This window comes from Diceros bicornis, chromosome 2, assembly GCF_020826845.1.
Source record: "Diceros bicornis minor isolate mBicDic1 chromosome 2, mDicBic1.mat.cur, whole genome shotgun sequence".
Lineage (NCBI taxonomy): Eukaryota > Metazoa > Chordata > Mammalia > Perissodactyla > Rhinocerotidae > Diceros > Diceros bicornis.
Genome location: NC_080741.1, coordinates 52,674,831 through 52,700,626, shown reverse-complemented (window position 1 = coordinate 52,700,626; position 25,796 = coordinate 52,674,831). Strand labels below are relative to the sequence as shown.

Genomic DNA, 25,796 nt, shown 5'->3' with positions numbered 1-25,796 from the left:
GAAACTTCAGGACTGAGGGGATCCAGCACCCCTTAGGACTGTCACTTCCCTCCATCCTGGCCCTCCTTTGCATCCTGTCCCCATTTTTACCATTCACTTGCCAGTGACATTCCTTCCCTAAGCCCTGTCCCCCTCCCCAGAGGCCTTGTGGGGAAAAGGCATGGATGGGACCAACAGTGATTGAGCACCTAATGTGTACTCTGCACAATGTTCAGTGCTTTACTCAAATTACCCAGTTTAACCCTGCAAGGCAATTACTATTTTTATTCCCAGGTTACACTCAGAACAGAGGCTTAGAAGGCAGAGACCTGGATCCAGTAGAAGAGCTGACTCTAATCTCTGAGAAATCCCTCCAAGCTGATTGGCCTCTTGCCTCACAATTCTGCCATCTGCCTGGATTTGTGAAATATGTACACTTAATTCCTCAAACATTTACCAGGTCCCCACATGCACCTAGGACTATGCTAGGCATGGCGAAAATAACCCCAGATGTCTCCGACCCTGTGTCTTCACTGAGGAGGCCCCACTGGATCCCACTTGGGCTGTGGTTGGGACTGTGGCTCTGGACAAGGCCTGGACAAGACAATGCCACTGCAGGCCACACAGCTCAGGGAGATCACTTTCAGCCCTGCCCAGGCCAAGGTTGGTCTGGCCGCCAAGGCCTCACATCTCTTAAGAGTCCTGGTTGATAAGACGCTCTGCTGAGTCCAGCTAGTGGCTCTGCCCAAGACCACACCAAAGAAGATGGTAAGTGGACCCAGGCCTCCACGTGGACTTGAGATGGGGCAAGAGCTGCTCTCTCACAGAGGGTGGGAGCGTGTCGACCCCAGAGGAAGGGTGAAGCTCCTCAACTTTTTTGTGTCATAGACTCCTTTGACATCTGATGATGTTTATTGACTTCTTCTCAGAATGTTTTTTTTTATAATTTTATTTATTTATTTTTCCCTCAAAGACCCAGTAGATAGTTGTATGTCATAGCTGCACATCCTTCTAGTTGCTGTACGTAGGATGCCGCCTCAGCATGGCCGGAGAAGTGGTGCGTCGGTGCACGCCCGGGATCCGACCCTGGGCCGCCAGTAGCGGAGCGTGCGCACTTAACTGCTAAGCCACGGGGCTGGCCCCAGAATGTTTTTAAACATGTAAAATAAAATAGGATTACAAATGATTTTCATGAACAGGGAAAGACGTCCATAAATTATGATTGAATGAATATAATCAGGTTACAGAAGAGCTTGTATAATAAAGTTCCATTTACAAAGAGAAAAAGAGAGAAAGAGGTAAGTAGGTAGGTCAGAGAGGGAAGGAGAGGGAGGGAGGGTGGGAGGGAGGGAAGAAAGTAAGGAAGGAAGAAAACTATCCCTGTACACGTGGCTGGCCCTACCCTCTTTCCCACTTTGAAAAGCATGGAGGCTAGTGGCACCAGGTCATGGTCCCCTTTGGCCCTGTCCCACGACCCTCAGATCACAGCCAAAGCTCCTCACTCTTGTCACTGCCTCCCCCCTTCCCTGGCAGCCAGGATTTCACCCTGGGCCTATCTCTATAGCAGCTCCAATGGTACTGTATGGCCATCATCTATCTGTGAATCTGCCTCCCCTGTCAGACTGTGGCTCTCTGCTCACTGCTTGCTCTGCCACCGTCATAACAGCCTGGCAAAACTGAATCCTGAGCAGGCGTCACTGCTCACTTTTTAGGAGCTGTGGGAGCTACTGGCCAGCTGGAAGGCCACACAGTGGGGCAGCCTGGTTCCTTTAAGGTCGTCACAGTCTCCTCTGCTTGCCCCTACCCTGCTTGCTTCTCTTTCTCAAGAGTGTGGCAAACCTTCTCCTCCTGGTCCCAACCTCCGGCCCCAACTCTCCCACTCCTTGGGCTGAGGCCCTGACTCACCAGCAGGTATCACGCCACCCCCACCTTCTGCAGTCCCCACCTCTGCCCACCAGCTCCTCCACCTGTCCTCAGCACCCATAAAAGACTTTGCTCCTGCTGAGACACCTTCCTCTCTGGCCTCAACTGTTTCTTTGTTGGCACTAGGTCACCCCGTCAGCATCTGAGTCTGTTCCTCATTCTCCTAACTCACACCTGCCAGATTTCTCTTCCCCTTCTCAGGAATGCTTCGGTAAGGAGTCATCTGCATGTCCTGCCTCCACATCCTCCTTTCCCCTTCACTCCCAACTCTCTGCAATATGCTTCTGTCACTCCATAAACCTGCCTTGTCAAGGAATGTCCATCCAGGAGGTGTTTATTAAGCTCCTGTTCTATAACAAGTGCTGTGTCAGGCAATGGGAAAATGAAGGTTACCAAACCAGTCCTGAACTCATGGGGCTTCTGCCAATGGGCACAAGCACAAGCAAATAAAGAACATAATTAGAGTCTGGGAAAGTTCTATGAAGGAAGAAAAGAGAATGAGAGGACGCAGAGTAACTGGGGAGATGGGGCAGAGGGTCTGTATTTTAGATACGGCAGTCTAGGGAGGACTCTCCGAGAAAGCACAGCACCTAAAGAGCAGGGAGAAGGTGGTCCAGGTGGAGGGGAGAGCAAGTGCAAAGGCCCTGAAGCAGGAACAAGGCGTTTGTGTTTAGCAGGAAAGAAAGAAGTCTATGGGTTTGGAGAGAAGTGAATGATAAGGAGAGAGTTGCCAGAGGTAGGCGAGGTAAAGAATTTATCTCCAAGGCAAGGGGAAGTCCTTGCAGACTTTAAATGACAAGATCTGACTTGTATCTTAAAAAGTGTCCTCAGGCCCCACTGCTGTGCAGAGAAAGAAGTGTAGGGGTAAGCAGTGGAGAGGGCAACAGAGAGTTGTTAGGCAGCAACGCTTACTCATGTTTAATGTCTAATTGGCATATCACATTTAATGCAACTAAAAAGAAAAATCTGGATCACTGGTCCCCTCAAAGCAAAGCAACAAAACCTCTGTCCCTCCCCCAATCTTCTCCATTTCTGTAACAGCACCACCATTCACCCAGATGTTCAAGCCAAAAACACACAGGCTACCCTGGCCTCCTTCCTCTCTCTCATCTTCCGCATCCCAAGTTCAGTTTACTCTCCTTCCTTATCCACTCCTCTCCATCCCCGCTGCCCCCTCAGGTCCAGGCGCCATCACTCTCCACGGTGTTCTGCACCAGCCTCCTCATAGCTCTCCCTCCTCCTCTGCCCTGCACAGTCCATTCTCCATGCAGTAGCTGGGAGCTCGTTTTAGGAACACAAATCTTCTGTCACTCCCTGCCTAACATGCATCCCTGAAAGACTCCCCTCGCCTTCCGGACCCTTAATGAGACCTGGACTCCAAAAGCCTAGTCCAGGAGGAATAGGAGAAGGGAGACGGACGGGTAAAACCTGAAGGGGGCGGGGCCAGGCTTGTTGCACTTCCTTCCGGTCTGGCTTGTGCCCTCTCGGGCTTCGGAACCTTTCTTCCCGGCGCTGGGGGAAGCTTTTCCAGTAGTACCTTCCGGCCTCGACGACCCTGTTCCCCGTGCTGCACCGCGGTTTTCCTCTTCTTTTTCCGGCCCCAGGCGCTTCGGGAGCCGCGGGCTTCAGTGAGTGCTGGCCGCGCGGTATCCAAAGCCATCCGCGACTCCCGGACGGCGGCGGGGCGCAAGCGTCGGGGAGGACAGGGAGACCGGCTGCGTGGTTGTGGGGAGCGGAGGCCGCGGGGCACGGGTGGTGCTCCTGGGTTCTCAAGGAGTGGATGGGAAGGGGAGAACGCGGATTTGGGGGAGAGCGCAACCTTGCGGCGGGGGCGGTTGGTATCGCGGCACCATCCTGAGTTTGGGAGGCGGGGGCTGGCGTCGGTTCGTGCACAGTGAGTCGAGGCGGGTGGAGGCCAGAGATGCAAGGCATCTGATCTGCAACCTCATTCTGGCTGTGGCGTCAAGTCCTTCCATATCAGGGCGGCAGAGGTAGGCCCGGCCCTAATCTCCCCCTTGTCCTCCAGGTGCAGACATGGCCAAGTCCAAGAACCACACCACGCACAACCAGTGTAAGTTCCCCTGGCCCAGCCTCCGTCTCACGCCCAGCCCCTACCAAGGATTAGAGATACTGAGGTTGAGTTTGTTTTCAGCCAGTATTACCTTTGGGGTTAGAGGTTTAGAAGCCAGGGGTCCACTTGAGATACCCACGGTGCTTTGCATTCAGTGATAAGGGGTTTCCCGGATCTCAGGAAGACCTACTCTGGGAAGTAAGCGTTCGCCCAGGCTTGCCAGCAGTGATGTTGGGAGGAAATCTTTTTTTCGTCTCATTCCTATTCTTCCCCACAGCGCGAAAATGGCACAGAAACGGCATCAAGAAACCTCGATCACAAAGATACGAATCTCTTAAGGGGGTGAGTGTGTGCACTGAATCACCTAGAAATGTGTCTTTTGGCTCCAGTTGCATAGTCGCGGCCTTTCGTGTAGCCTTTTCTGGCTTCAGCATCTGCCTGAGCACCGTTATTAACTGTGCTTGTCTTTCTGGGACTTAAAGCTGCCAGACCCACAATAAAGCTTTACTTGGCCTTTCCCAGCCCAGGATGTAACCCCCTGGTCAGGTGTAACCTGCCTGCGGAGGGCAGCTTGTTTGATCATCTGTCTCCGTTCCTCACCCAGAGCACTTCAAGGGAAGGAATGGCCTTGTCTGTATGTCCCGGTAACTTGTGAGCCTTCCACTCCACATGGACCAGCCATATGACCTTGATCTGATCCAGTGCTGGGCTTGGGGGACACCTTCCCTTTCTGTGCCAGGGAGTTCTAAGGATTCACTGAGAAGGCTGAGGGGTCAGAGCTGAACTGAGCCCTCTCCCCAGTTTGCTCCTCCCCTATACCCTTGGTACCTGATTGGAGGAGTGAATCATTAAATCGTTAAGCCTCGGTTTCCCCATCCTAGTCTCTTATTCTACCTTATTTGCTGTGAAACTGTTGTACCAGGCTTGGTATTTAACTGACACCTTTCTTTAAGGGGAGATTGGGGTGGCCCTGGGGGTTTCAGAAGAAACACAGCTGAAGTCCTGCAACCCTGACAGACAGGGCAGCCTTCATTTGTTCTTGCCTTCTGCACTCGCATTTGAGCTTTCCTGGGCTCTGGGTGTGTAGCTCTGAAAATGTGGTCTGTGGCATTAGCAGTGTGGAGTGTTGGCTTTTGGGGTCGTGGTACATGTTTCTCTGCCCATAGTTTCTAAAGGTTGTATTTTTCAGCGTTTAAGGTTGACTTGATGCTGTCTAAGCCCCTAGTAGGCCTTGGCTGGAGCCCAATACTCTTCTGGGTACTACTATGGAGAGGGGCACCAGGGGTGACTTGGGGGCCCCCACATGCTGCACTAATAGCTGCCTGTACCTTTCTTGCCTTCCAGGTGGACCCCAAGTTCCTGAGGAACATGCGCTTTGCCAAGAAGCACAACAAGAAGGGCCTGAAGAAGATGCAGGCCAATAATGCCAAGGCCATGAGTGCACATGCCGAGGCTATCAAGGCTCTTGTAAAGCCCAAGGAAGTCAAGCCCAAGATCCCAAAGAGCGGCAGCCGCAAGCTCAACCGACTTACCTACATCGCTCACCCCAAGCTCGGGAAACGTGCTCGTGCCCGCATCGCCAAGGGTCTCAGGCTCTGCCGGCCAAAAGCCAAGGCCAAGGCTCAAACCAAGGCCCAGGCTGTGGCTGCGACTGCGGCTCAGGCTCCCAAAGGTGCCCAGGCCCCCACGAAGGCTCCAGAGTAGAGGCCTCTGTCTGCCAGTGTGAGGACGGAAGGATTGGTGTGACCCCTGGGCTGCTCTCTGCATGGGGCTGGTAGTCCTCCTGTGCGATTTGTACAAATAAACCTGAGGCAGGATCTGTCAGTCAGTCTGTGATCCCAGGGCTGGGACCAGGGTTCAGGTGGAGTTGGTACCTCCATTTTGTGTGGGAGAAGAGTTCAGCCTTCTCTGGATGGTAGGGTGTGGGTGGGAGTCAGGGGAAATAGGGCCCTGGGGTGCAAGAAGGGGACCTAGTAAATGAGAAATGGTTGGGGGACCTAGAGAAGCTGGGGCACATAACTTGCTTGACTGGGTAGGCTGCTGAGGAAAGAAATCTCAAACATCCTTGTTAGGTCTTGAAGCTTACCCAGAGGAAAGGGGAGGGACCCTGCTGGAGAATTCTGCACTCTCGCCTGAGGTGTTCCAGACTTGAGCTATTCCTTGTGTACTTGGCCAGCATCCGCTGCTCTGAGTTGTGCTGGTCCCCCAAGTGCTAGGGACCTTGGGAGGCAGGGCACTGGTGGCTCTGCCTCACTGGCACGACTGGGCTGGGCTCTGCTGTGCCCCCTGGATCGGCTGTTTCACCTGCAGTCTTAGTCCTCAGAAGAGCCTGTGAAGCATGTAGTGCAGTGGGAACAGGCGTTTGTGGAGGCTTTCTATAGAAGACGCCAGGTGGAGCACTGTTCCTGGTTACACTTAATCCTCAAAACCAGCCTTTTGGTACAAGTGGTCATGTAATTTGTGGTCCAACCTTGGGTACTTGGGAGGCTCAAAAAGGGTTAATATTAATTATGCTGGGGCAACAGGTACAACCCCTGGTCACCCTACCTCTCAAGTAGGTATTACTAGTATCTTTTGTTTCACAGGTGAGGAAACTTGTTCAAGATCACGGAGCTAGGAAGAGATGGAGGTAGCATTGGAACCCAGGTAGTCCATGCAGGGCCCCAGGAAGTTTTAATTTGCCCAGCTAGGGCTGGGCTGTTAGCTTTTGACTGTCATCCTAGCATCCTCTATGGGTGGCCAACTGCCCCTCACCTGGAGGTGTCAGATAGGAGGTGGGGTCTTGAAAGGGAACAGGAGCAGGTTTTGTGTCCTGAAGGTGGCTTGGCTTAGCGAGAAGTCACCAGGTCAGATAGCTTCCAAAGTGAGGCGTGTGCTCTAGGCCCTAGGACAGGGGCGTGAAGACTCCTTTTCCCAGTTGTCCTGCTCCAGTCTGAAGGGGGAGAGGAGACCTCAGGTCAGGGGCTTCAACTAGGCTTTCTTAGGGTCACAGCCAGCTTGCTGGCCTCGGCCTCCAGCTTCCACACGGAGCCTGCCTTGTGTGTAGGAAGCACAAGTCCCCAGTTCTTGAGCCTCACATCTTGACTCTGTTACCTCCAAGCTGTGTAGTCTTGGGTAAGCTCTTGTAGCAGAGCTTCTAGAGTGGAGCTCAGTGAAACCTGCATCAGAGGGCTGCTATGAGGGTTCAGGGCAGCTGAAACTGGCCAAAGTCCTGGCTCCTTGTTAGAACTCCAGGAACAGGGGTTGTGACTACCAAGACTAAGCCTGCAGGCCACAGAATCAGGCTCTGGACTTGCCTTCTGGCCACAACTAGGAACTTCAGAAGCCAGCCCTCCCTATCTCCCAGCCCCATGCTCTTGGAGGTGAGAACAGGACAAGAGATCAGCTAGAGCAGTAGGCTCAGGTCTTGGGGCTGTGGCTGACTCTCAGCACTGCCTGGGGCCGTAGCAAGGCCGACAGACTGAAGCCCAGCTTGTGGGCCACTGCACACACTGACCCGTGATTCCTGCTAGGGTGCTGCGGACCCTCAGACGAACTGACCTGGTTTACCAGTGCTCCTGCCCTTCTACGACTCATGCTCCCAACACCCCCTTCCTGTCAGCCCGAGGCGTTGACAGATGCTAGCAGTCATGCCTTGCCAGCTGCCCCTCTGCCTGCCCCACATCTGGCAAGGGCTCAGCCAGCCTCTGGTTGTGGTCCTGTCAGGATCCTGAGTGTGCTCCCAGAAAGCCAGTTGTGGTTCCCTGAGATCTTTGTCTTGGTGTCCCCCTCAATGGGAATGGTATCCCCGACCTCACAAGTCAGATATCAGTATGGCGGCCATTGAGAGCAGGAACTATGGCTTCTTGTTGCTGGGTACAGACATGACTGGGTAGTACAGGATGGGTGGGCTGTGTCAAGGGGCACAGAGCAGCATGGGGTGGGAGGAAGTACTCAGAGCCAGGCTCCCTTTCCTTATCTGTGAAATGGGGACGGTAACAGCCTGTCCCCAGGGAAATGAGAGAATCCCTGCTCCACGAACATCCTTGCTGTTAGTACTTCATAAGCGGCCCCTGTCCACACACAGATTTTATTGTTGGGCAGGGGGGAAGCTCAAGGGGTAGAGGTTGGGCAACATGGGGGTCAGCTGTCACTGGGCAGGGCAGGCACGCTGGCCAGGGCAGGCAGCAGCCGTGTGTATATGTCAACCCCACAGAGGAACACAGCCTCATGCAGCCGTTCATCATGATCGTGCAGCAGCCTGGGTGTGCAGTTCATGGGTGAGAAGCCCAGAGCTGGGACCCCCACCTGCAGAGGGCAAGGAGGAGCCGTTAGGGGGAAGGCCAGCGTCTAGGCCCACCCCACTGCCCACGCTACTGCAAGCGGCTCACCTTGCGGAGATAGCGGCTGTCAGTGGCAGCAGGGAAGATCTCTGGCTCCAGAGTGAGGTTCCTGCAGAGGAAAGAGCCTGATGAAAGGGGAGGCGGAGAGGGGAGAGGGCAAGGGAAGGATTGAAGGGGCAAAGGAAGGTGGAAGGGAGGTGGGGGAAGAAGAGGGAAGGGGGAGAGGAGGCAGGCCAGTGCACTTACATGTCCTTGAAGACTCCACTAAATGCTGCCCACCAGGGGTCTGAGTCATCAGTAGATGTCACTCGGGGCTCCGTGAACTTCTAGGGGGAGGAGAAGGATGGCAGGATCAAGACAGGGCCTGGCTAGCTGGCCCTATTCATAGGGTGGGCTGTGCCTGGCACAGGCCCAGCTCCTATCTCCACCCCAGACATCCATCTGGCCAGTCCAGCCACAGGCCCTCTTTCAGTCTCTCAAAGCTGTAAGTGGGACCTTCCCCTGCCCTCCATCTACTTAGTTCCTGCTCATCCTTCAGATCTAGCCTGTGTCCCTTCCTCAAGATGGGTCTCCCAGACCTCTCAGACTGGTCAAATACTCCAATTACAGGTTCTCAGAGTACAAGGTCCCACCCTTCCTGGACCACATGTGTTCATACTTAGATAAAAGAAATAGTATAGTGTAAATATTTATGTCTATTCCCCCCTTCATGCTGTAAGGACTATGAGGGCAAGAACTGTCGAATTTAACTCCCTACAGTACTCCCCAGCACCCAACATGGCCTCCACAGCTAATGCTTGTTGGTGAATAAAATGTGTCTTTTGTAGCTATAGAAATGCTATATGCAGGCACACTACACACACACTCCTACAGTGATACACACTTGGCAAGCCCAGTCTCCCCAGCTCCCACAACTCCCCCATCATAGGTCCCCAGTCGATACCTGAACAAACTCGAAGGTGACCCCCTCTCCAGCTGCCTGGCACCAGCTCTGCAGCTGCTCCTCAAAAGCCTATGAGAAGGGAGATGAGCTGACCTCTCAGGTTCTCCCTAAGCCCCTAGGATAGGACTGATAACCCGAGCTCCCTCCTCCAAACCCAGGTGGAGGTGGCACCTTCAGGTCCACATCCGGTGCTAGGCGGATGTCAAAGCTGGCGCTCAGAGTGGCAGGTACCACATTAATTGCCACGCCACCCTCTAGCTTAGTCAGGTTCACGGTGGTCACAGCCCCCAGCTTCAGGTGGGGGTTTGACTGCAGCCTGCAATGGGGGGCAGGAGCAGAGGCAGCAAGGGGGAACACCAGATAAAAAGAGGTGGCTCAGCTTCCCTCCTCTCTGGCACAGCCTCCTAGACCCTTGCCCCCTTTCCCAGGCTGCCTCACCTCTGCCTCTCCTTCTCCCGGAAAGCCAGGATGGAGCTCACAACCTTGTGCTAGGAAAGTGTGAGGTTAGATGTGAGAGTGGCCTCAGCATAGAGCCTCAGGAACTCCCAAAACCCCTCCCCGTGTGCCACGCACCAGCTTCTCTGCTGCTGTGTCCTCGGTGAAGAGCGAGGCATGGCCTGGCTTCCCAGTGCTCGTGACCCGCACCCCTGGGAGATGCAGGGGGGAGGGAGTGTCTTCAGCATGGGAGGAGCTGGAAATGCAATCAGCTCTGGAGTGGGCCTGCATCTTCCCCTCATTCCAAGCTCCTCTGGCAGGGTTCTGTCCCCCTCAAAGGGTTACCAGTGTAGAGCTGGTTTCTGCCCAACAGTTAGGGCCTACCCTCAGAAGCTCAGGAAGGAGAAGCTCAGGTAGGAAGAGGCTGGGAGGTAAAGGCCCTGGGTTCAAGGCCTACTCAGGCCCTAAGTTGCTGTGTGACCCTTGGCAGGTCCCTGCCTCTTCTGGGCCTAGTCTCCTATCTGCACAGTGACCCCCTCCCTTGATGCCCATACTCACACCAGATGCTCCGCTCACTATAATAGACAGTGAAGGCATCAGTGGGGTTGGCCAAGCCTGAAGAGGGAAAGGGGGTTCAGAGGGTGGAGCAGCCCAGCCTCCACTAGCAGTCTCCCTACCCCATGCTGGCCGCTCAGCAGCCTGCCACCCTGCTCACCCTCATCCAGGGCAAAGCCAGCCCTTAGGGCCTGGAATTCAGGCCGCTGCACGAACAGTTCCATGCCTCCATGACCTCCAATCTCCTCATCTGTGAAAGCAGCAGGGATGTGAGATGAAAGGGCCTCCCCTCCAACACACCCTCCCCCCTCCCTGAGCCACTCTTACCTGGCACAAAGGTCATGTGGATTGTTCTGGGGAAATGGTGGCCCTCAACCTTTAGTCTCCTCACAGCCTCCAGGTACCTAAGGGGCAGTGAGAGGGTGTAAGCCAGGTGCTGGGGGAGCCACCAGATGCTTGGGCAGGCAGGCTAGAGCCCTGGGCCCTGGCCCTGCTCTGCCACAGCCTGGCAGGGGACTCTGGAAAGTCCCTGTCCCTCAGTCTCCCCCCCATGCAATAGTCACAGCAGGAATTTCTTTTTTTTTTTTTTTTAAGATTTTTATTTTATTTATTTTTTTCCCCCCAAAGCCCCAGTAGATAGTTGCATGTCATAGCTGCACATCCTTCTAGTTGCTGCATGTGGGACTCGGCCCCAGGATGGACGGAGAAGTGGTGCCTCGGTGCGCGCCCGGGATCCGAACCCGGGCCACCAGCATCGGAGCGCGCACTTAACCACCAAGCCACGGGGCCGGCCCACAGCAGGAATTTCTGCCCAAGGTAAGGGGTTAAGATGTTCGTTGGCCTTGAGGTTCTCGAATCACACCCCAGGTCCTGGGTCAATCCAATGGGCCAGTGGGGACACTGTGCAGGACTGGGAATGGAGGACACTCACTGGATGCTGACACACTTCATGTCCTGGGCACCCCGGGCATAGATGTACCCTTCAGCATCCTTGAAGGCCTCAAAGGGGTCGTGACTCCAATGTTCCTGGGAGCAGAAATGGGAAGAGCGACCCAAGCCCCAAATTTAGTTATTAATCCACTCTGGTCAACTGTGGCCCTGCTCTAGGAGCCCACTGTAAGGTTGGGTGACAGGTGGGATGGTGAAGGGGACAGAAGAGGGCAGCTGATTGCCATCCCTCATCTCTGCCTCCCACCCCCACCCCCACCCTGGACATGGAATGGCTGCTGGACAAAGGCTGCTTGAATGGAGTAATGCCATGTGATGCTGAGAGTCACGACCAGGACTAGCACTGTGGGTTCCCTGAGGTTGATTAGAAGTCTGCATTATCTTTGTCCCCAAGGCCTGCACCACTCCCCAACCACCACACACACCTTGAAGACAGGCACCACATCTGTGTGGGAATTGAGCAAGAGGGAGGAGAGTCTGGGGTTGGTGCCTGGCCAGGTCAGCACAGTCACCACACGGCCAGGTGCCACCTGGAAAGGGTCAGGAAGGGGGTAGTCGGCACAGGGTGAGGAGGTGTCCCAGGCCCACCTCCCCTCCCTATGCAGGGCCCCAGGCTCACCTCCACTTTCTGACAGCCCAGGCCCAGCTGGTGGGCTCTCTCCTCAAGGAAGGCCACCACAGCCCCTGGGAGCACAGAGAATCTTGGGGCTGTTTCTACCTACCCACGCCTTCCACTGGCCCAGGCAGAGCTGGAGGGTACATCCAGAGAGAGGAACAGACCCCAAAATGGGCTGCTGCCTCCTCAACAAAATTCCACATCCCTCAGAGACACCTGCATTTCTGTCCCCAAGGACAATGATATTTTTGGCCAATCAATGACCCTTTGTGGAAGGCCAGGTGGGAAGTCCAGGGTTAGAAGCAGGTGTTATTGTTATTTTCCTTAAAGACGGGAAAACTATGGTGGTAGAGACATGAGATTCACCCAACCTCTCCCAGCTGGTAAATCACAGAGCACGGACTTAGATCCATGTATACAATTCCCAGCCACCAAGCTTGATTCCCTAAGGGCTGTGACCTTTGTCCACCCTCAGTAGGCTTCTGGGAGAGTCTTCTTCCCTTGTGGCTGCCCCAGTCTTCCCTCCCCCACCCCAAGCCCTGGGGAGTGAGGTGTTGTTGCTTAAATAGCTGCCAGGAGTAACTTTTGGAGAAGCACAGCCTCTGGGGAAATGGTTCCTCCAGAGGCGGGAGGGGCTGCTGAGCAGTCTGTTGACCTGGGGAATGGCTAGAGGGGATGGGACGCCATTTCGGGCAGCAGAGTGGGGCTCGGCTGGATGACATGGATTGGAGCCTGTTTAGAGCACAGTCTCCGCGCCTGTAGCCCCACCGCAGGCCCTGCAACTGCCGCATTCTCACCATAGTCGGGCTCGGGGTGGACGGTGCGGATGCGCAGGTACTGGCGGAAGAGCGTCACGGATGGGTGCTCGCCCTCGGGACCCTTGCTGGCCATGGCGCTGCTCGTGGTGAGCTGCGGGCAAAGCGAGTGGTTGCCTACCCGTCCCAGCTGCGGAGGCCTGGTGGACTTTATCTGCACACAGCCCCTCCCCAGGGCGGGCGGTTCCCCGCACGTCCCACAGGGAGGACGCCCTGTTTCGGAGCCTCCAGTTACAGAGCCCTGTTCGGTTTCGGGCGCTGTGCTTATTAATTCCCAAAAAGGGCCCCAAGAAGTTTCTGCCTCTGAATGCCTACTTTACAGAGGGGAAAGCTGAAGCTCAGAGAGGTTCAAGGACAGCTAGAGAACAGCTGTGCCAGGTTTAAACCCAGACATTGACTCCCCGCACTCTCCTCAAAAAAATTGTCCCAACTGCCCGGATTTCATGCCAGGGAGCCCCAGATCTCTCCACCCTTCTACAGAGCCCCGCACCTCGCTCTCTGCTGGTCTTGGGCCCGCACTCGCCTCTCAGCGCCCGCCCGGAACTGGAGCCGGGACTCAGGGTCCTGAGAAGTCGCAGGCTCAGGACCGCCCTGGTCCGCCCACCACGTGGCCAGACCCGAATTGCAGGGCGGGACCGAAGACTGCGAGTAAAGGCCGTCCCAGTCTCTACGGCCGCGTTGGTGCGGGCGTCTCCACACGTCCCTGGGTCCAGCCTCCGCCTGGTAATCTGAGGCTGGGAAACCGAATCCTGCCCCCGGGCAGCTGCCTCCGCCACCAGGTCCCGTGGCGGACGCCGAGCTCCCGGCTGGCCCTGCCCCCGCAGGCCCCGTCCCGCCCAGCAGGACACGCCCCCCAGGCCCCGCCCCTGGACCTAGGCGGAGAGCTCCGGATGCTCCCGCCCCCAGAGGGCTCCATCTCCTACAACCTCTGGGCTGGGTCTGGACGAGAGGATGGCGGACACTGACCCGAAAAGTCGCGGCCGCCTCTTTGGGGCCCCTTTGCTCTCAGGGTACAGCAGTGCAAAGTCCTGCCAGAGCTGGCACCTGCCTGCCCCCCTACCCCCTGCCGCGAGTCTCCTACTTCTCGCCTTTGCAAAATGCCTCAGCAAGTCAGGGAGGTCCTGCCTGTCTGCCTCGGCCCCTGCATGGAGAGGTTATTGGTTAATATCTGTCCTGCCAGACTGTGAGCTCCAGGAGGCTGGTCCAGGAACCTGCAGGATTCTGTCCCTGGCAGGGCACAGAGCTGATGCCCGGAGAGCGTGCCAGGAATGAAGGATAAATGGACACACGGGCGCCTGTGAGACCGAGTGTGTGATCATGTGAACGTGCCACTGTGTGGGCAAATCTAAGAGTGTATGTCAGTGGGTATGACCGTGTGACAATGACACAGGAACAGTGACACAGTGGGTATGACAATATGAGTGTGAGATGGTGGTTGGTTGTGACAGCACCTGTGTGACAGAGGATGTCACAGCGAGAGGATGTAATCACGATGCTGTGAGACAGTGTGAGAGGTGGGGAAACAGCACAAAAGCATACAGGTGGCACACTCTTGGCTGACCCTGTGACAGGCTCCCTGGCTCTTCCGCAGCCACGAGAGAGGGAGTTATCGATAAAGGGAGGTGTCCCACTGGTCACGCACAGGCTGCACACAGTTGTAGCTGCCCACATTGTTGTAGTTGTAGTTCCAGCTGCCCTTTATCTCTCAGCCAGTTCCTCCCTCTGCTCCAGAGGCTGTCAGCTTGGGGAGGGGCAGGGGTTGAAGACTTCAACCTCTGGGCCCAGAGGAGGCAAGCCGGGAGGGTAGGGGTCAATCCCAGCCCTCCTGGGGTTTAAGTTTGGGCTGCTGACCCACACATACACAGGGGCAAGCAAGCTTGGTGGTTCACCAACAATACTGTGTTAATTGTTAAACCATATTCCACTCCACCTCTACACATCCTGCTCCCTTTGGCCATAGGTCCTGCATTCCTGACTTAGCTCAGCTGCCAGACCCTCAGCTTCCCACCCATCCCAGTGGTCATGCAGCAGTGGTAATACTCCTGCCTCCCTCCCCCCACCCCCAGCCCTGTGTGGCCACGTGCTCCACTTACCCAGACTCATTCAATCCTAAAACCACCTTCTGAGCTAGGTGTTACCATCATGAACATTTTATAGATGAGGAAACTGAGGCACAGAGTGGTGAGCTGGGAAGTAGCCCATGTTCTTAACCTTCCCAGGCTGCTGGAGCGCTCCCTCCAGCTCCCAGCCCCGAAGCAGTTGCAGACCTGCCTCCCACTCCTGCCCCACGTGCAGCAACTCCAGGAAATAGAACCTGTCACTCCTCAGGCACGACAAAAATGCTTTTTTTTATTGTGCCTGTGAGATGAAATGAGAGGTCCTGACTGGGCCTGGCCCTTCGGCCTCTGCCCTCCAATACCGGGGGCTGCCTCTTTGGTGGGAGGCTGGTCCAGCCCCTCCAAGTTCAGGCCAGGCCTGGGGCCTGGGCCATGGGCGACCTCAAGGCAGGTGGTCGAGGAAGGCAAGGAGGACAAGGTGGAAGTCTTGAGGCTTGTGGAGGTAGCAGGCATGGCCTGCGTCGCGCAGCTTCACCACGGAGTGGTTGGGCAGGTGGCGGAGCTGCCGCAGTGACTCCGGAGCCAAGATGCGGTCCTGCTCCCCATACAGGATGAGAGTCGGGGTCTGTAGGGCAAGGCAAGAGACCGTGGTCCTGAGGCCTGAGGGGGACTGACCCTCAAGCCTCCTCCTTAGAAAATCTTCCCCAAACACCCCATTTCTTCCATCCAGATCAGGGATGGGGCTGTGTGTCCTCCAAGTGAGATCTGAGTCCTCTCCCCCCATGACTCGAGCCAGGGGCAGGAAGCCAGGACCTTTGGAGACCCTCCTCCCAGTACCTTCACGGCCCAGAATTGTTCCTGAGTGTAGTTCTGGGTGGAGGCGGGTGCGATGGGCACGAATCCATGCAGCTGGTGGCGGCCTTGCATCAGGAAGGGCAGGGCATAGCGGCCACTCAGGGAGGGGCTCACCAGCACAGCATTCTGCACCTCCAGGTCCCGCAGCACTCGCTCCAGCAACTCTGCCCGCCCTGTCTCTGTGCTTGCCTCCTTTGAAGGTGCCGAGTTCCCAAAACCTGGGAACAGCAGAAGGCACCAGCTGAGGGAGGCTGGGCAGGAGCTCAGGACTTCCTGCCCACCATAGTGGGGGAAAGAGATGGGGAGCAGTGGCACATGGCACATGCTACCCCAAACTTGCCAGAAGCCATTTTTTGTAATGTGATAGGCCTGCTAGAAAAACATCTTTCATTCATCACATTGGCAAAACTAAAAAAGACTGATAATACGCAGTGTTAGGGAAGATGTGGGGAAAAGGGCACTTTCATACATGACTGCTGGGAGGATAAGTCCATATAGTATTTTTGGAGGGTAAGTTAATATTTGTCAAAATTTTTAAAATGTGTGTCCTTTGACCCATCAATTGTCCTTTGAGCTACCCACATGCTCAAAGAAGCATGTCCCAAGATGGTTTGGCTTCATTGTTCAAGCATTTCAACTGACACTGAGAACTCTAAATCACCCTACGTATCCACTAGTAGAGGAATGGGCAGATAAAACCTGGCCATCCCTCCAGTGGCACACACTACAGAGAGGGAGGTTCATAGTGACTGGCACGATCCATAAGACATGCATAGGGGGAGAAAACCAAGTTGCAGATAGATTTGCTAAGCAGGCAGGACACCAAACATGTTTGCGACCCCACCACACAATCCTGCATATTGTCTGTAACTCTATGTATGGAAATGCCCAAGAGGGCCTGGTACCCCCAAACTGCTCAGAGAGGTGAGAGGGAGAGAAAGGTGGCACGGGTCTCTGAGGGCGTCCCTCTTGTTTGATTTTTTAACGACAAGAATGATGGCATAAATCATTTGTGCAGCTAAAAAACCAAAAAGCTACCTAGTTTGTCATAAAAAGTACAGTGAGATCTCTCCATGCAATCGCTTGTGAAGTAAGCCATGTTTCTATTTGCTCTGTGACCGGAACAATCCACACTGCAGGTTTTAAGTAGAAAATAAAATAAAGGTAGAAAACAAAAACACAGACCTTTTCATGTTGCCATCTTCTGTTGCAACCTGCCACTGCTTGTCCAGACACTGGGGTCCAGATACCCCCCGGCCACACCTTAGGGCTTTCCTACCACTCCAATACCCCCCTTCAAGAAGCTGCCCCCTTGTACTTGTTGCACGCTGCCTCCCTAGACCTAGGGGTAAGGGCTCTCACCTGGGAGGTCAAGGGCCACGGCCCGGTAGCCCCTCTGCGCCAGCAGCTGCAGTGTGCCCAGCTGCTCCCACGTGTGGGAGTTAAAGGCCTTTCCATGGAGCAGCACCACCTCCACTCTGTAGGCATACAGGAGAGTGTGTGTCCTGGGGGTCTGGGACTGGCCCCCTGTTCTTTCTTCCTAGGTTTCTTCCACTGTCCTCCCAGGCCCTGAGCACCCTGAATAGAGCTGGGGTTCCACACAGGGACTCCCCTTGGGCCTAGTCCTTCTACTACACACTGGGGTCAGCACCCACCTGTGTGCCCGGTGGAGCGGGAGCACCTCGCGGTAAAAGATGGGGGAGTTGCCAGGGGTGAGACCAGCCAGGATTGTGACATTGGGGTCTCCCCAGAGCCAGGAGGTCTGCTCAGGGGGGCCTGGCAGCCCCACATACAGTAGAAGCATGAGCAGCAGGCCCAGGCCCAGCAAGGCTACCCGGGACCGGCTCATGGAGGTCTGTACCACAGTCTGGAGGAGGAGAGGAGAGGAGAGGAGTGGGAGAAGAAGCTGGGGCTGAGCCCCCACAAGGCTCTCTGGACCCCATCCCAAACCCCACCAGAAGTACCCAGCGGAGGAAAAGCTCCAGCCCTTGCCTTTTCCTCTGCTCTGGGCAAGGGTCTAGGGTTCACACCCAACTACTCCACATGCCAGGGCAAGGGCTCAGATGCCCCACAGTGTGAGAAGGAGCATCTGAGATGTCCCCTTGGCACAAAGCATGCTCAGTGACCACCATCATCATTGTGCCAGCTAAAACCAGTTCCGTTCATTGAGTGCTGATGACAGCCAGGCCCTGTGCTTGACCCTTCGCTTACAAGGGCTCATGAGTCCACACAAGAACAGGGGGGAGCAGATATGATTACAGATCTCTTACAGACAAGGAAACTGAAGCTCACAGAGGTAAATTCTCTTGCCCAGAGTGCAGAGTAGCAAGTGGGGGAACTCAAATTTGAACCTAGGCTGGGATCCTAACTGCCAGGCCACACTCAGTTTGCCAAGGCGGAAACCATGGGGTTGGGAAGTGATGGATGAACTAGAGCCTTGCTGGTGGACAGAGTGGTGCGGGTCATCAAAGGTGAAAGACTATGTGCAAAGCAACGTCCCACTGAGGGCACGTTTGGAAACGATTCTTTTTTATCACTGCATACAACAATGCTAAAACCAGAATGTTTTACAATTGATGGGAATATTTAGTGCTCTACCCCAGCTGATGTTAAGTGGGAGGAAGGCTCATGGAGAATATCCGTGATAGAGGAAATGCCGAGACATGATGGGATGTGGGGCCAGGGAGGACCATGGTACACCTAGAAATGGAAAGGGCAGCATAGAGGCTGGAGAGATGAATGCTGCCGCCCACCCCCCAACAGCTTCATGCCAAATGACCTGCTTCATGGAATTCTCCAGTCTGGGTCCTTTGTCAGCCCAGAAGACAGACCTCAGGACCCAGGACCCAGGACCCAGTGGGAGCAGTTAGCCCTGGCTTTGAGACTCCACTCTGCCACTTCCTGGCCACGTGTCTTCAGTTTGTCAGTAAAATGGGGAGAAGGATAACCTCTGGCTGCCCTCGCAAACCTCTTGTGAGATTTCAATAATAGAGTAGACTTGAACACAGGCTGTCCTGTCATCATTTCTTGGGCCTAGGATGAGCACACCTGCCTTCTTCCCAGATTCCAGTAAACACATCTTTATTGAGTGCCAACTGGGCAATGGCTGGAGGTAGGAGCTGAGGACTGTCTCGGGCCCCTCCCACCTCTCCAAGGCGCTTTGGGGATGTTTCCCAAGCCCCCACCCCCAGGCTCCCAGGTCAGGTGGTGAGCGGGCAGTGGCAGCCCCTCTGGTGCTGATGGAGAGCTAGGAGCTGAGCAGGGAAAGAGCGCACTCTTCTCTTCTTTCTGACCACGAACAGCTTATAACATACGCCTCCAACGCGAAGTTACCCTAGGTTCCCACCAGGGGGAGCATCCTCGGTGTACCTCTCCTTGAGGTGGGCCTGGGGAACCCGGGCTCCTCTCCCAGTAGGGAGGGGCCGGACTTCGGCCGTTGCCTTGGCAACCCGGGCAGCGGGCGCTCTAGACAACGATAGGGCATAGGGCGCGGGTAGCTGGCAACCGTGTCTACGCTAAGATACAAGGCGGGGGTGGGGAGCTGTACCCGCGTTAGGTCCTTGGCGTATGCATTGACAATGACACAAAGGTGTACACACAAACATCGAGTCTTGCCCCACACCCTTTTCTGCTGCATAAGCTATTTCCTGCACGTACACGCAGCCTCCTTGCACACGCCTGTGCGCAATCGATCTCTTGAAATACATACTCTCAAAATCACGCACACAGTCAGGCATTAGGAAGGCATGTAGGAAGATAGACACACACACGCTTTCAAAATCATACGCAGACACTCAAATTTCAAGCACACAGTCATACACACAACCCTAAAATCACACACGCACCCAAGAAACATACATGCACAGGCAGACAGATGGACACTCACACACAGACCCTCAGAAATACACACAAAGACACACAAGTAGATACACACCCCCAAAATCACACGCACACACAGAAATATACACAATAGCCACACACAGACACAAGCGGGCACAACAGACCGACACATCCCCCAACATAGGCACACATCACACTGACACACATCACACCGACACACGTACACCCAGACCCTCAAGAACACACGTAGACAAACGCGCGCGCACACACACACCACACAAACACACGCACACTCGCGGCCCCAGCGCCTGCCCCTCCCACCGGACTCTGCTCCAGGGCGGCGGGGCAAGGGGCGAAGCAAGAGTGGCCCACCCCCGGGCACCCTGCAGGCCTCACTCCCCGGGGACACTCACCGGGCTGACCGGGTCGACCGGGCCAGCCACCGCGGGAGGGACCCCACCCATGCGGAACCAGCAGCCAAACAGCGCCGCGACCGTGGCCTCCTCCGCTCTGCAGGCTGGGCTGACACTAGGAGGCGGAGAGCGGGACCACGGAGGCGCGCTTGCGCAGTCCGCAGCGCAGGCCTCGTGCCTAGTGGCCCCGAAGGAGGGGGGCACTAGAGAACGGCGCCCCAAAGCACGCAGGCCGGCCTCCTGTCCAGATTTTCCGGATTGTTTTCGGCCTGAGAGCCGGGGGGACAGCCACACGGCTTCTTCCCACCAGAACGTCTCCACCTTCGCTCAGTGTCTCGTCTGTCACCACCACACAGGGTTGTCTTAAGGACTTAAGGACCGGTCAAGCCTTAGAAAAGTGTCTGGCGCGGAGGCCTCGCTGTGTAAATGCCAGATATTATTGTTATGCAGCAGCTCCAGGTCTCTCAACCAGTTCCCTGACCCCTACAAATACACACCCACTCAGTCAGAGCCCGGGGTGACCTCTAGGCTCCTTCACGTCTCTTTATGGCACATATCCTGGTTGGCGACGTGTGACCAACGTCTTGTCTGCCCCCAGGCTCAGGGCTCGGCGAGGCAACCAGGCCCAGCAAAGGGAGGCTGCGCGGAGCACACAGGATTCACTCTTTATTAGCACCCTGCGAGGTGGGCAACATCAGACCCACTCTACAGGCAAGGAAATAGGTTCAGAGGCGTTGGGAAAACGATCAAGGCCACCTGGCCGGACATTGGCAGAGCTTTGCACTCAAACCTGTCGGGCCTCAACTGCGTGCCAGGCGCTCCACTCTGGGCGCAGGCAGTTCAGGCTGGAGATGAGGCGGGGTGGGGAGGAGTGGGGGAGGGAGCAGCAGGGATGCGACCCCAAAGGAACTCTCCTCCTCGCTACGTGCATGTGGGACAGGTGGCTGAGCGTTTCGGGGCCGCATCCAGCCCGGTGCTTGGGTCACGCGGGGCCGAGGGGCTCGGGGAAATTGAAGCTGCTGTGAGAAGAAAGATAGGTCTAGCAGCACCGACCGGCCCTGCGATGGCTTGTGGCCACAAGAGGGCGCCCCGGAGCACGGCCTGGCCCCCGCTCCCGGGCCACGTCCCTACTTCCCCGCCCTGGCCCCATCCGCCGCCAGCACTCGCTTGCCTGCTGTCTGCGCGAGCCCACGCAGCTCCCCAGGTACCTGCTCTGCGCCCCCGACCCTCTCTTCCTCTCTCCAGTAAGAACCCACCCCCACCTACCTCAAGTTTCTCCCCTTCTCATCTTGGCTCCCCAGGTCCCTTCTCTTGGGTCTCCCCTCACCCCTCCCGCGTGCGCCCTACCAGGCCCAGCGAGCCAGAACCGAGGTCCTCGGAGGGGACAGAGCGAGCCGTGGCGCCGCCGGTGACCGCGCGCCTGACCGCGGCGTCAGCGCGTTGGGTCCCAGTGGGCAGCGCGCTGAGCACCCCGCGTCCCTTGCGGGCCGGAAATCCAAAGCCTTTCCCAGCTCAGCGCTCCGATTTCCGCCTCCGGAAAATGGTTTTTTTACTCCAACTCCGACCCCCTCCGGCCTGCGGTGCCAACATGCGACCCTGTAACAGTGCCTTGAAGAGAAAGAGGTTGATAAACAAAATAGTCAGCTACTTACTGTTGATTGAGCACTTCCTGTGCTTTAATATGTGCTAGGCACGGTGCCAGTGTTTTACATGCGTGGCCTCATATAATCCTGTCAACCCCCTATGAACTAAGTACTATTGTATTATCCCCATTTGTAGAAAAGAATAACAACAATGAGGACAATAAGCGTAATGGGAGCCCCATGTATTGAGTTCTTTCCAAGGGCAGGCACCTTCACTTGTTAATTTTTTTTTTAACTCGTTAATTCTTGAGGTAGGCTTTACTGTCCCATATTTCAGATGAGGAAACTGAGGCCCAAGGTCATACAATTAAGTGAGTGGCGGAGGCAGAAATAACACCTACGGCCGCCTTACCCCCAAGCATGTTTCCAGAGTTCTGGGAGCCTCCTTGCTGCTCCTTGAGGGACCCTGCCCTCTCTGTGGCAGTCTCCCTGCTCCACCTGGGCAGGGTGTTCTGTGGCTCCTCATCAGCCTGGCCTTGAACCACAGGCGCTTCGCCAGCACAGCGGCAGGTATGGCGGGCGTGGAGCAGCAGGAGGGCACCATCCAGGTGCAGGGCCAGAGCCTCTTCTTCCGAGAGGCACGGCCGGGCGATGGACAGCCCGCCCGCTTCTCTGTGCTGCTGTTGCATGGCATCCGCTTCTCCTCTGAGACCTGGCAGAACCTCGGTACACTGCACATGCTGGCCCAGGCTGGCTACCGGGCTGTGGCCATTGACCTGCCAGGTACTTCTGTGGCAGGCTTCTGGACGGGGGGTGTGGGGCCTCACTGGGCACCCAGGGCTGGGGACTGTGGGACTGGGAAGACCTAGCCAGGCTGGGCCCTGAGATTGACAGGGCGCAGTGCACACGGCAAGGGCCTTTGAGCTTTTCTAGCCTTGATCCGGATGTAGTCTGAACACTGGCTAGCTGCTTCTAACTGTGTTGCCCGGGGCAGTGTCTCAGTGTCTCTGAGCCTCTATTTCCTCATCTGTAATGGAAGATAACCACACTCATTTTAGGGGTTGGCTCTAGTGAGAATGGAATGAGATTATCCATGTGAGTATGTGGCCGGTATTTGACACATCATAATTGGCACTCAGCCAATTGGAAGTGAAATATTTTGACAGAGCCATAACTACAGGCTCTGTTGGAAGCCCTGAGGAGTGAGACTGAGCCTCCTGGAGCAGGGCACGGCCTGGTGGGAGGCTAAGCCCCCAGTCATGATCCCACATACAAAGCCCTAAGCTGGGTTCTGGGGGAGGCAGGGGCAGCCCCAGACTGCTAGTCATAACTTGGACCAGCAGGCCCCAGCCCATGGTGCCAAGTGTGGAAGGGGCAGCATGGCTGACCTGCTCCTCTCGCCAGCTGGGGCTGGTATGGTTTCAGTGCCCAGTGGGTGGGCCTCCAGTCCTGGATGGGATTGGTTCTGACAGTGGGTTGGGCTGAGCTTCAAGGCAAATGTCTTGAGCTAATCTTTCTGGGGAAGGTAGAAACTGACTAATTGGAGGGGAGGTCTGTGTGCAGAGCCAGCCCCTCAGCTGCTGTCCTCGAGGCACCCACCCTGCCAGCCCTGGGATAGGTGCCTCATAAGCAGTTAACTCACCGAATTTTCACAACAGTCTTAAATGGTAGATACTTTTGTTATCTCTTTTTAACAGATGGAGAAACTGAGCAGCTGAGAGAGGGCTCAGGGGACTTTCCCAAGGTCACATAGGTAGTAAATGGAAAATTGGGACTTGTACCCAGCAGTGTTGGACTTCAGAGCCTGATTCTTTCCAGGACACTGTCCTGCTGGAGGAGATGGGTATAGACATGGAGGGAAATGCCTCACGCTTGCCACAGATATGACAGATCTAGGCTTTGGTAGGAATAAACTCAGGCAGACTGCGTGTTGCAGGAACCTGGCATAGAGAGATTGACCTAGGAGGGCTTCCTGGAGGAAGGGACCCTCTCGCCTCTGTTTTCCCACTCACCTGCCTTGTCTTGTCTATCCCACACCTGAATCCCTGCAGGTCTGGGGCGCTCCAAGGAAGCAGCAGCCCCTGCCCCTGTTGGGGAGCTGGCCCCCAGCAGCTTCCTGGCAGCTGTGGTGGATGCCTTGGACCTGGGACCCCCGGTTGTGATCAGCCCATCCTTGAGTGGCATGTACTCCTTGCCCTTCCTCACGGCCCCTGGCTCCCAGGTCCGGGGCTATGTGCCGGTGGCCCCTATCTGCACTGACAAAATCAATGCTGCCGACTATGCCAGTGTGAAGGTACTCCTATGTGGGAGGCTGAGATGCCCCTGCCAAGAGCAAAGAAGGGTCCATCCAGGGGCCTTTCCTCATCTGGGGGTGGAGTAACCAAGGGGTGGCGTCTGGGAGGAGCTGAACCACTAAACTCCGCCCTTTGGTTTACTTAGCACCAGATTACTGTGCCAAGCCCTGTCCTAAACTGTGTGCTGGGGCAAACACAAATCCATGCCCCTGTCCCTTGGGAGCGGGGGCCTCTTCCCCCACCCCATGGGCCAGCTTGTCTCCCCCCCTCATTTGGGGTGACCCGGAGAGAGTCTGAAGTGATGGGGAGGGCTGGAGCTGATGTCTAGGAGGCTGGGGCAGGTGTGACAGGTCCCTGTTGACTCTGCCTCCCTTTCTTTTCTCTAGACTTCAGCTCTTATCGTATATGGAGACCAGGACCCCATGGGTCAGACCAGCTTTGAGCACCTGAAGCAGCTGCCCAACCACCGGGTGTTGGTCATGGAGGGGGCAGGGCACCCCTGTTATCTTGACAAACCCGAGGAGTGGCATACAGGGCTGCTGGCTTTCCTGCAGGGACTGTGAGGCCCAGCCCTGCTGTCGGAGTGGGCTGCTTGCCTGCCTTGGCTCTCTCTCATTCTCTCTCTCTCCCCCTCCCTCCATGGGCACCTGCTCATCATGCACATGCAACAGGTGTGTCTGTCTGTCTGTCTATCTGGTTCTTGTCTTTTGGGGTCTGTCTTTTCCTCTTCCTCTTTCTCTTGCAGTGACAGACTGAAGAGATGAAATCAAGAGAAAAAAATTCAGGAACCAAGGGACGGAATCTGGTGGAGGGTAATCCGTTAGTTGAGCTTCTCTTTTAGGCTTTCCTGCTTGGCTTGCACTCCTTCCTCTGCTCTGCCCAGCCTCCCCCTCCTACCTCCTACCTCCTCCTTTGGCTACCCTGCAGGACCGTCACACCCCTCACTCCTGCCTCTTAGGCCACAGATACATACATGCCCACATGCATGCTTACACATGGGAGCCGTCTATGTTCCCAAATGTGACCCTTCACTTGGGAGCAACCACATAGGTACACGCGACTCTGGAATGACACGCACACTGTCACGCGCAGCTTTGCATTGCATGCACATACACACATGGATACTTGTGCTTCCACACAAGCACTTGCACAGGCACATGTGCCCTCCCAACCATGCAGCACCCCACTGTCTGGGAAGGTGGGGACCCCCAGGGCCAGCTCTTGCAAGAGTTCCTCTGCCAGGCTTAGAGTGTGGCCAGCCCTGGACTCCATTCACCTACAGGTTGCAGCTGGCCCCAGACCAGAATTGCCCCGCAAAAGGGAAGGGCCACCCCTTTGACCCTCAGATCTCCCTGCTTTTCTCCGTCCTTCTGGGTGCCCCACACCTCCCCAGGTTATTAGGCCTGGGTCTTCTCAGCCAAGCCTGTTTTCTGCTCTGAGGTTTGGGGGGTGGGGAGAGGAGAGTGGAGGTCGGTGAAATAAAGTGATGCAATTAGACCCCCCAGACTCTTGCTGTCTCCAGAGCGCCGCCCCTCCCCCGCCCCTTGGGACCGCCACTGCGGGCCCCTCCCCCACCGTAGCGGGTCCAGATGGTCCCCCTGCCCTTTGTCCACCAGGCCAGATGGAGGGGAAGGGAGATTGGATTCCCCTCCCCACCCACACACATCCAGGTGCCAAGAGACTCAGCTGTGGGGGGAGGTGGAGGTCAGTGGGACCAGGCTGAGCCGATTACGGAGAGGGGGAGGTAGATTTGCTTTCTAGGGGCCAGTGGCAGGGGTGCAGTGGGGCAAGGAGAGGGCTTGGTCATAGCCCAGCTGCTCCCCCTCCCCGTATCCATTCCTGAGTAGAGTACTCAACTGTGCCGCGACCCTAGCCCCAAAAGGAATTCTGGGGGTAGCTTTGGGGGAATCACGGTTTGAGGTGCACAGGGTCACACCGCTCTCAGACTCCTCCTCCAGCTGGTCCGGTAACCTGTCCTGGGCGGACAAGGGCCGGGCCTCGCGGAAGCTGTGGGTGGCTGAAGGGTGCGGGTCTTGGTGGGTGAGAGCCACGCGCGGGGATGGATGGCGCAGAAGCGAGGAGAGCCGGGAACCAGGCCCGGCGGAGGGTCGAAGCCCGAGCTCCGAGCGACCTGAGCCGGAGCGGGG

At 56.1% G+C, this 25,796-nt stretch overlaps 4 protein-coding genes across 8 annotated transcripts; 2 read left to right on the top strand and 2 right to left on the bottom strand.

Annotated features, from left to right (window-relative positions):
- The first annotated feature begins 3,436 nt into the window (after nt 1-3,436).
- On the top strand, nt 3,437-5,790 carry RPL29 (ribosomal protein L29). The gene is made up of 4 exons (XM_058560079.1): nt 3,437-3,530; nt 3,929-3,973; nt 4,251-4,315; nt 5,318-5,790. Exons 2-4 carry the CDS (start codon nt 3,937-3,939, stop codon nt 5,675-5,677), a joined length of 462 nt encoding a protein of 153 aa, XP_058416062.1. The 5' UTR covers nt 3,437-3,530; nt 3,929-3,936; the 3' UTR covers nt 5,678-5,790.
- ACY1 (aminoacylase 1) lies at nt 5,715-13,385 on the bottom strand. Of its 4 annotated transcripts, none has more exons than XM_058560019.1 (15): nt 13,098-13,385; nt 12,590-12,701; nt 11,796-11,860; nt 11,602-11,706; nt 11,160-11,254; nt 10,556-10,632; nt 10,389-10,478; nt 10,232-10,288; nt 9,812-9,885; nt 9,677-9,726; nt 9,410-9,554; nt 9,239-9,307; nt 8,542-8,621; nt 8,344-8,404; nt 5,715-6,905 (listed from the first exon to the last, which is right to left on the bottom strand). In XM_058560019.1, exons 2-15 carry the CDS (start codon nt 12,681-12,683, stop codon nt 6,858-6,860), a joined length of 1,110 nt encoding a protein of 369 aa, XP_058416002.1. In that variant the 5' UTR covers nt 12,684-12,701; nt 13,098-13,385; the 3' UTR covers nt 5,715-6,857. The 4 variants fall into 4 exon arrangements, with proteins under 4 accessions (XP_058416002.1, XP_058415994.1, XP_058416019.1 ...); XM_058560011.1 differs by lacking the exon at nt 5,715-6,905 and adding an exon at nt 7,796-8,260 and having other exon boundaries at nt 13,098-13,383; XM_058560036.1 differs by lacking the exons at nt 5,715-6,905; nt 9,410-9,554; nt 9,677-9,726 and adding an exon at nt 7,796-8,260 and having other exon boundaries at nt 13,098-13,384.
- A 1,530-nt stretch (nt 13,386-14,915) lies between these two features.
- ABHD14A (abhydrolase domain containing 14A) lies at nt 14,916-21,320 on the bottom strand. Of its 2 annotated transcripts, none has more exons than XM_058560049.1 (5): nt 19,773-20,916; nt 17,175-17,386; nt 16,882-16,997; nt 15,502-15,737; nt 14,916-15,289 (listed from the first exon to the last, which is right to left on the bottom strand). In XM_058560049.1, the coding sequence occupies exons 1-5, from the start codon at nt 19,821-19,823 to the stop codon at nt 15,107-15,109; spliced, it is 798 nt and encodes a 265-aa protein (XP_058416032.1). In that variant the 5' UTR covers nt 19,824-20,916; the 3' UTR covers nt 14,916-15,106. The 2 variants fall into 2 exon arrangements, with proteins under 2 accessions (XP_058416032.1, XP_058416040.1); XM_058560057.1 differs by lacking the exon at nt 19,773-20,916 and adding an exon at nt 21,039-21,320 and having other exon boundaries at nt 14,917-15,289.
- Nucleotides 20,881-25,173, top strand: ABHD14B (abhydrolase domain containing 14B). Its single transcript, XM_058560066.1, has 4 exons — nt 20,881-20,976; nt 21,903-22,138; nt 23,407-23,648; nt 24,036-25,173. Exons 2-4 carry the CDS (start codon nt 21,928-21,930, stop codon nt 24,210-24,212), a joined length of 630 nt encoding a protein of 209 aa, XP_058416049.1. The 5' UTR covers nt 20,881-20,976; nt 21,903-21,927; the 3' UTR covers nt 24,213-25,173.
- Nucleotides 25,174-25,796: the final 623 nt, after the last annotated feature.

Excerpts from the sequence above, each read along its gene's own strand:
- ABHD14A (XM_058560049.1), bottom strand. The coding sequence starts at position 19,823 with ATGGGTGGGGTCCCTCCCGCGGTGGCTGGCCCGGTCGACCCGGTCAGC. Across the intron at positions 17,387-19,772 it reads CGGTCGACCCGGTCAGCCCG|ACTGTGGTACAGACCTCCAT; the intron begins GTGAGTGTCCCC and ends CTCCTCCTCCAG. Across the intron at positions 16,998-17,174 it reads CCGCTCCACCGGGCACACAG|AGTGGAGGTGGTGCTGCTCC; the intron begins GTGGGTGCTGAC and ends GTATGCCTACAG.
- ACY1 (XM_058560011.1), bottom strand. The coding sequence starts at position 12,683 with ATGGCCAGCAAGGGTCCCGAGGGCGAGCACCCATCCGTGACGCTCTTC. Across the intron at positions 11,255-11,601 it reads ATGTGGTGCCTGTCTTCAAG|GAACATTGGAGTCACGACCC; the intron begins GTGTGTGTGGTG and ends TTCTGCTCCCAG. Across the intron at positions 8,405-8,541 it reads AGTGGAGTCTTCAAGGACAT|GAACCTCACTCTGGAGCCAG; the intron begins GTAAGTGCACTG and ends TTTCCTCTGCAG.
- RPL29 (XM_058560079.1), top strand. The coding sequence starts at position 3,937 with ATGGCCAAGTCCAAGAACCACACCACGCACAACCAGT. Across the intron at positions 3,974-4,250 it reads CCACACCACGCACAACCAGT|CGCGAAAATGGCACAGAAAC; the intron begins GTAAGTTCCCCT and ends TCTTCCCCACAG. Across the intron at positions 4,316-5,317 it reads GATACGAATCTCTTAAGGGG|GTGGACCCCAAGTTCCTGAG; the intron begins GTGAGTGTGTGC and ends CTTGCCTTCCAG.
- ABHD14B (XM_058560066.1), top strand. The coding sequence starts at position 21,928 with ATGGCGGGCGTGGAGCAGCAGGAGGGCACCATCCAGGTGCAGGGCCAG. Across the intron at positions 22,139-23,406 it reads TGTGGCCATTGACCTGCCAG|GTCTGGGGCGCTCCAAGGAA; the intron begins GTACTTCTGTGG and ends GAATCCCTGCAG. Across the intron at positions 23,649-24,035 it reads CCGACTATGCCAGTGTGAAG|ACTTCAGCTCTTATCGTATA; the intron begins GTACTCCTATGT and ends TCTTTTCTCTAG.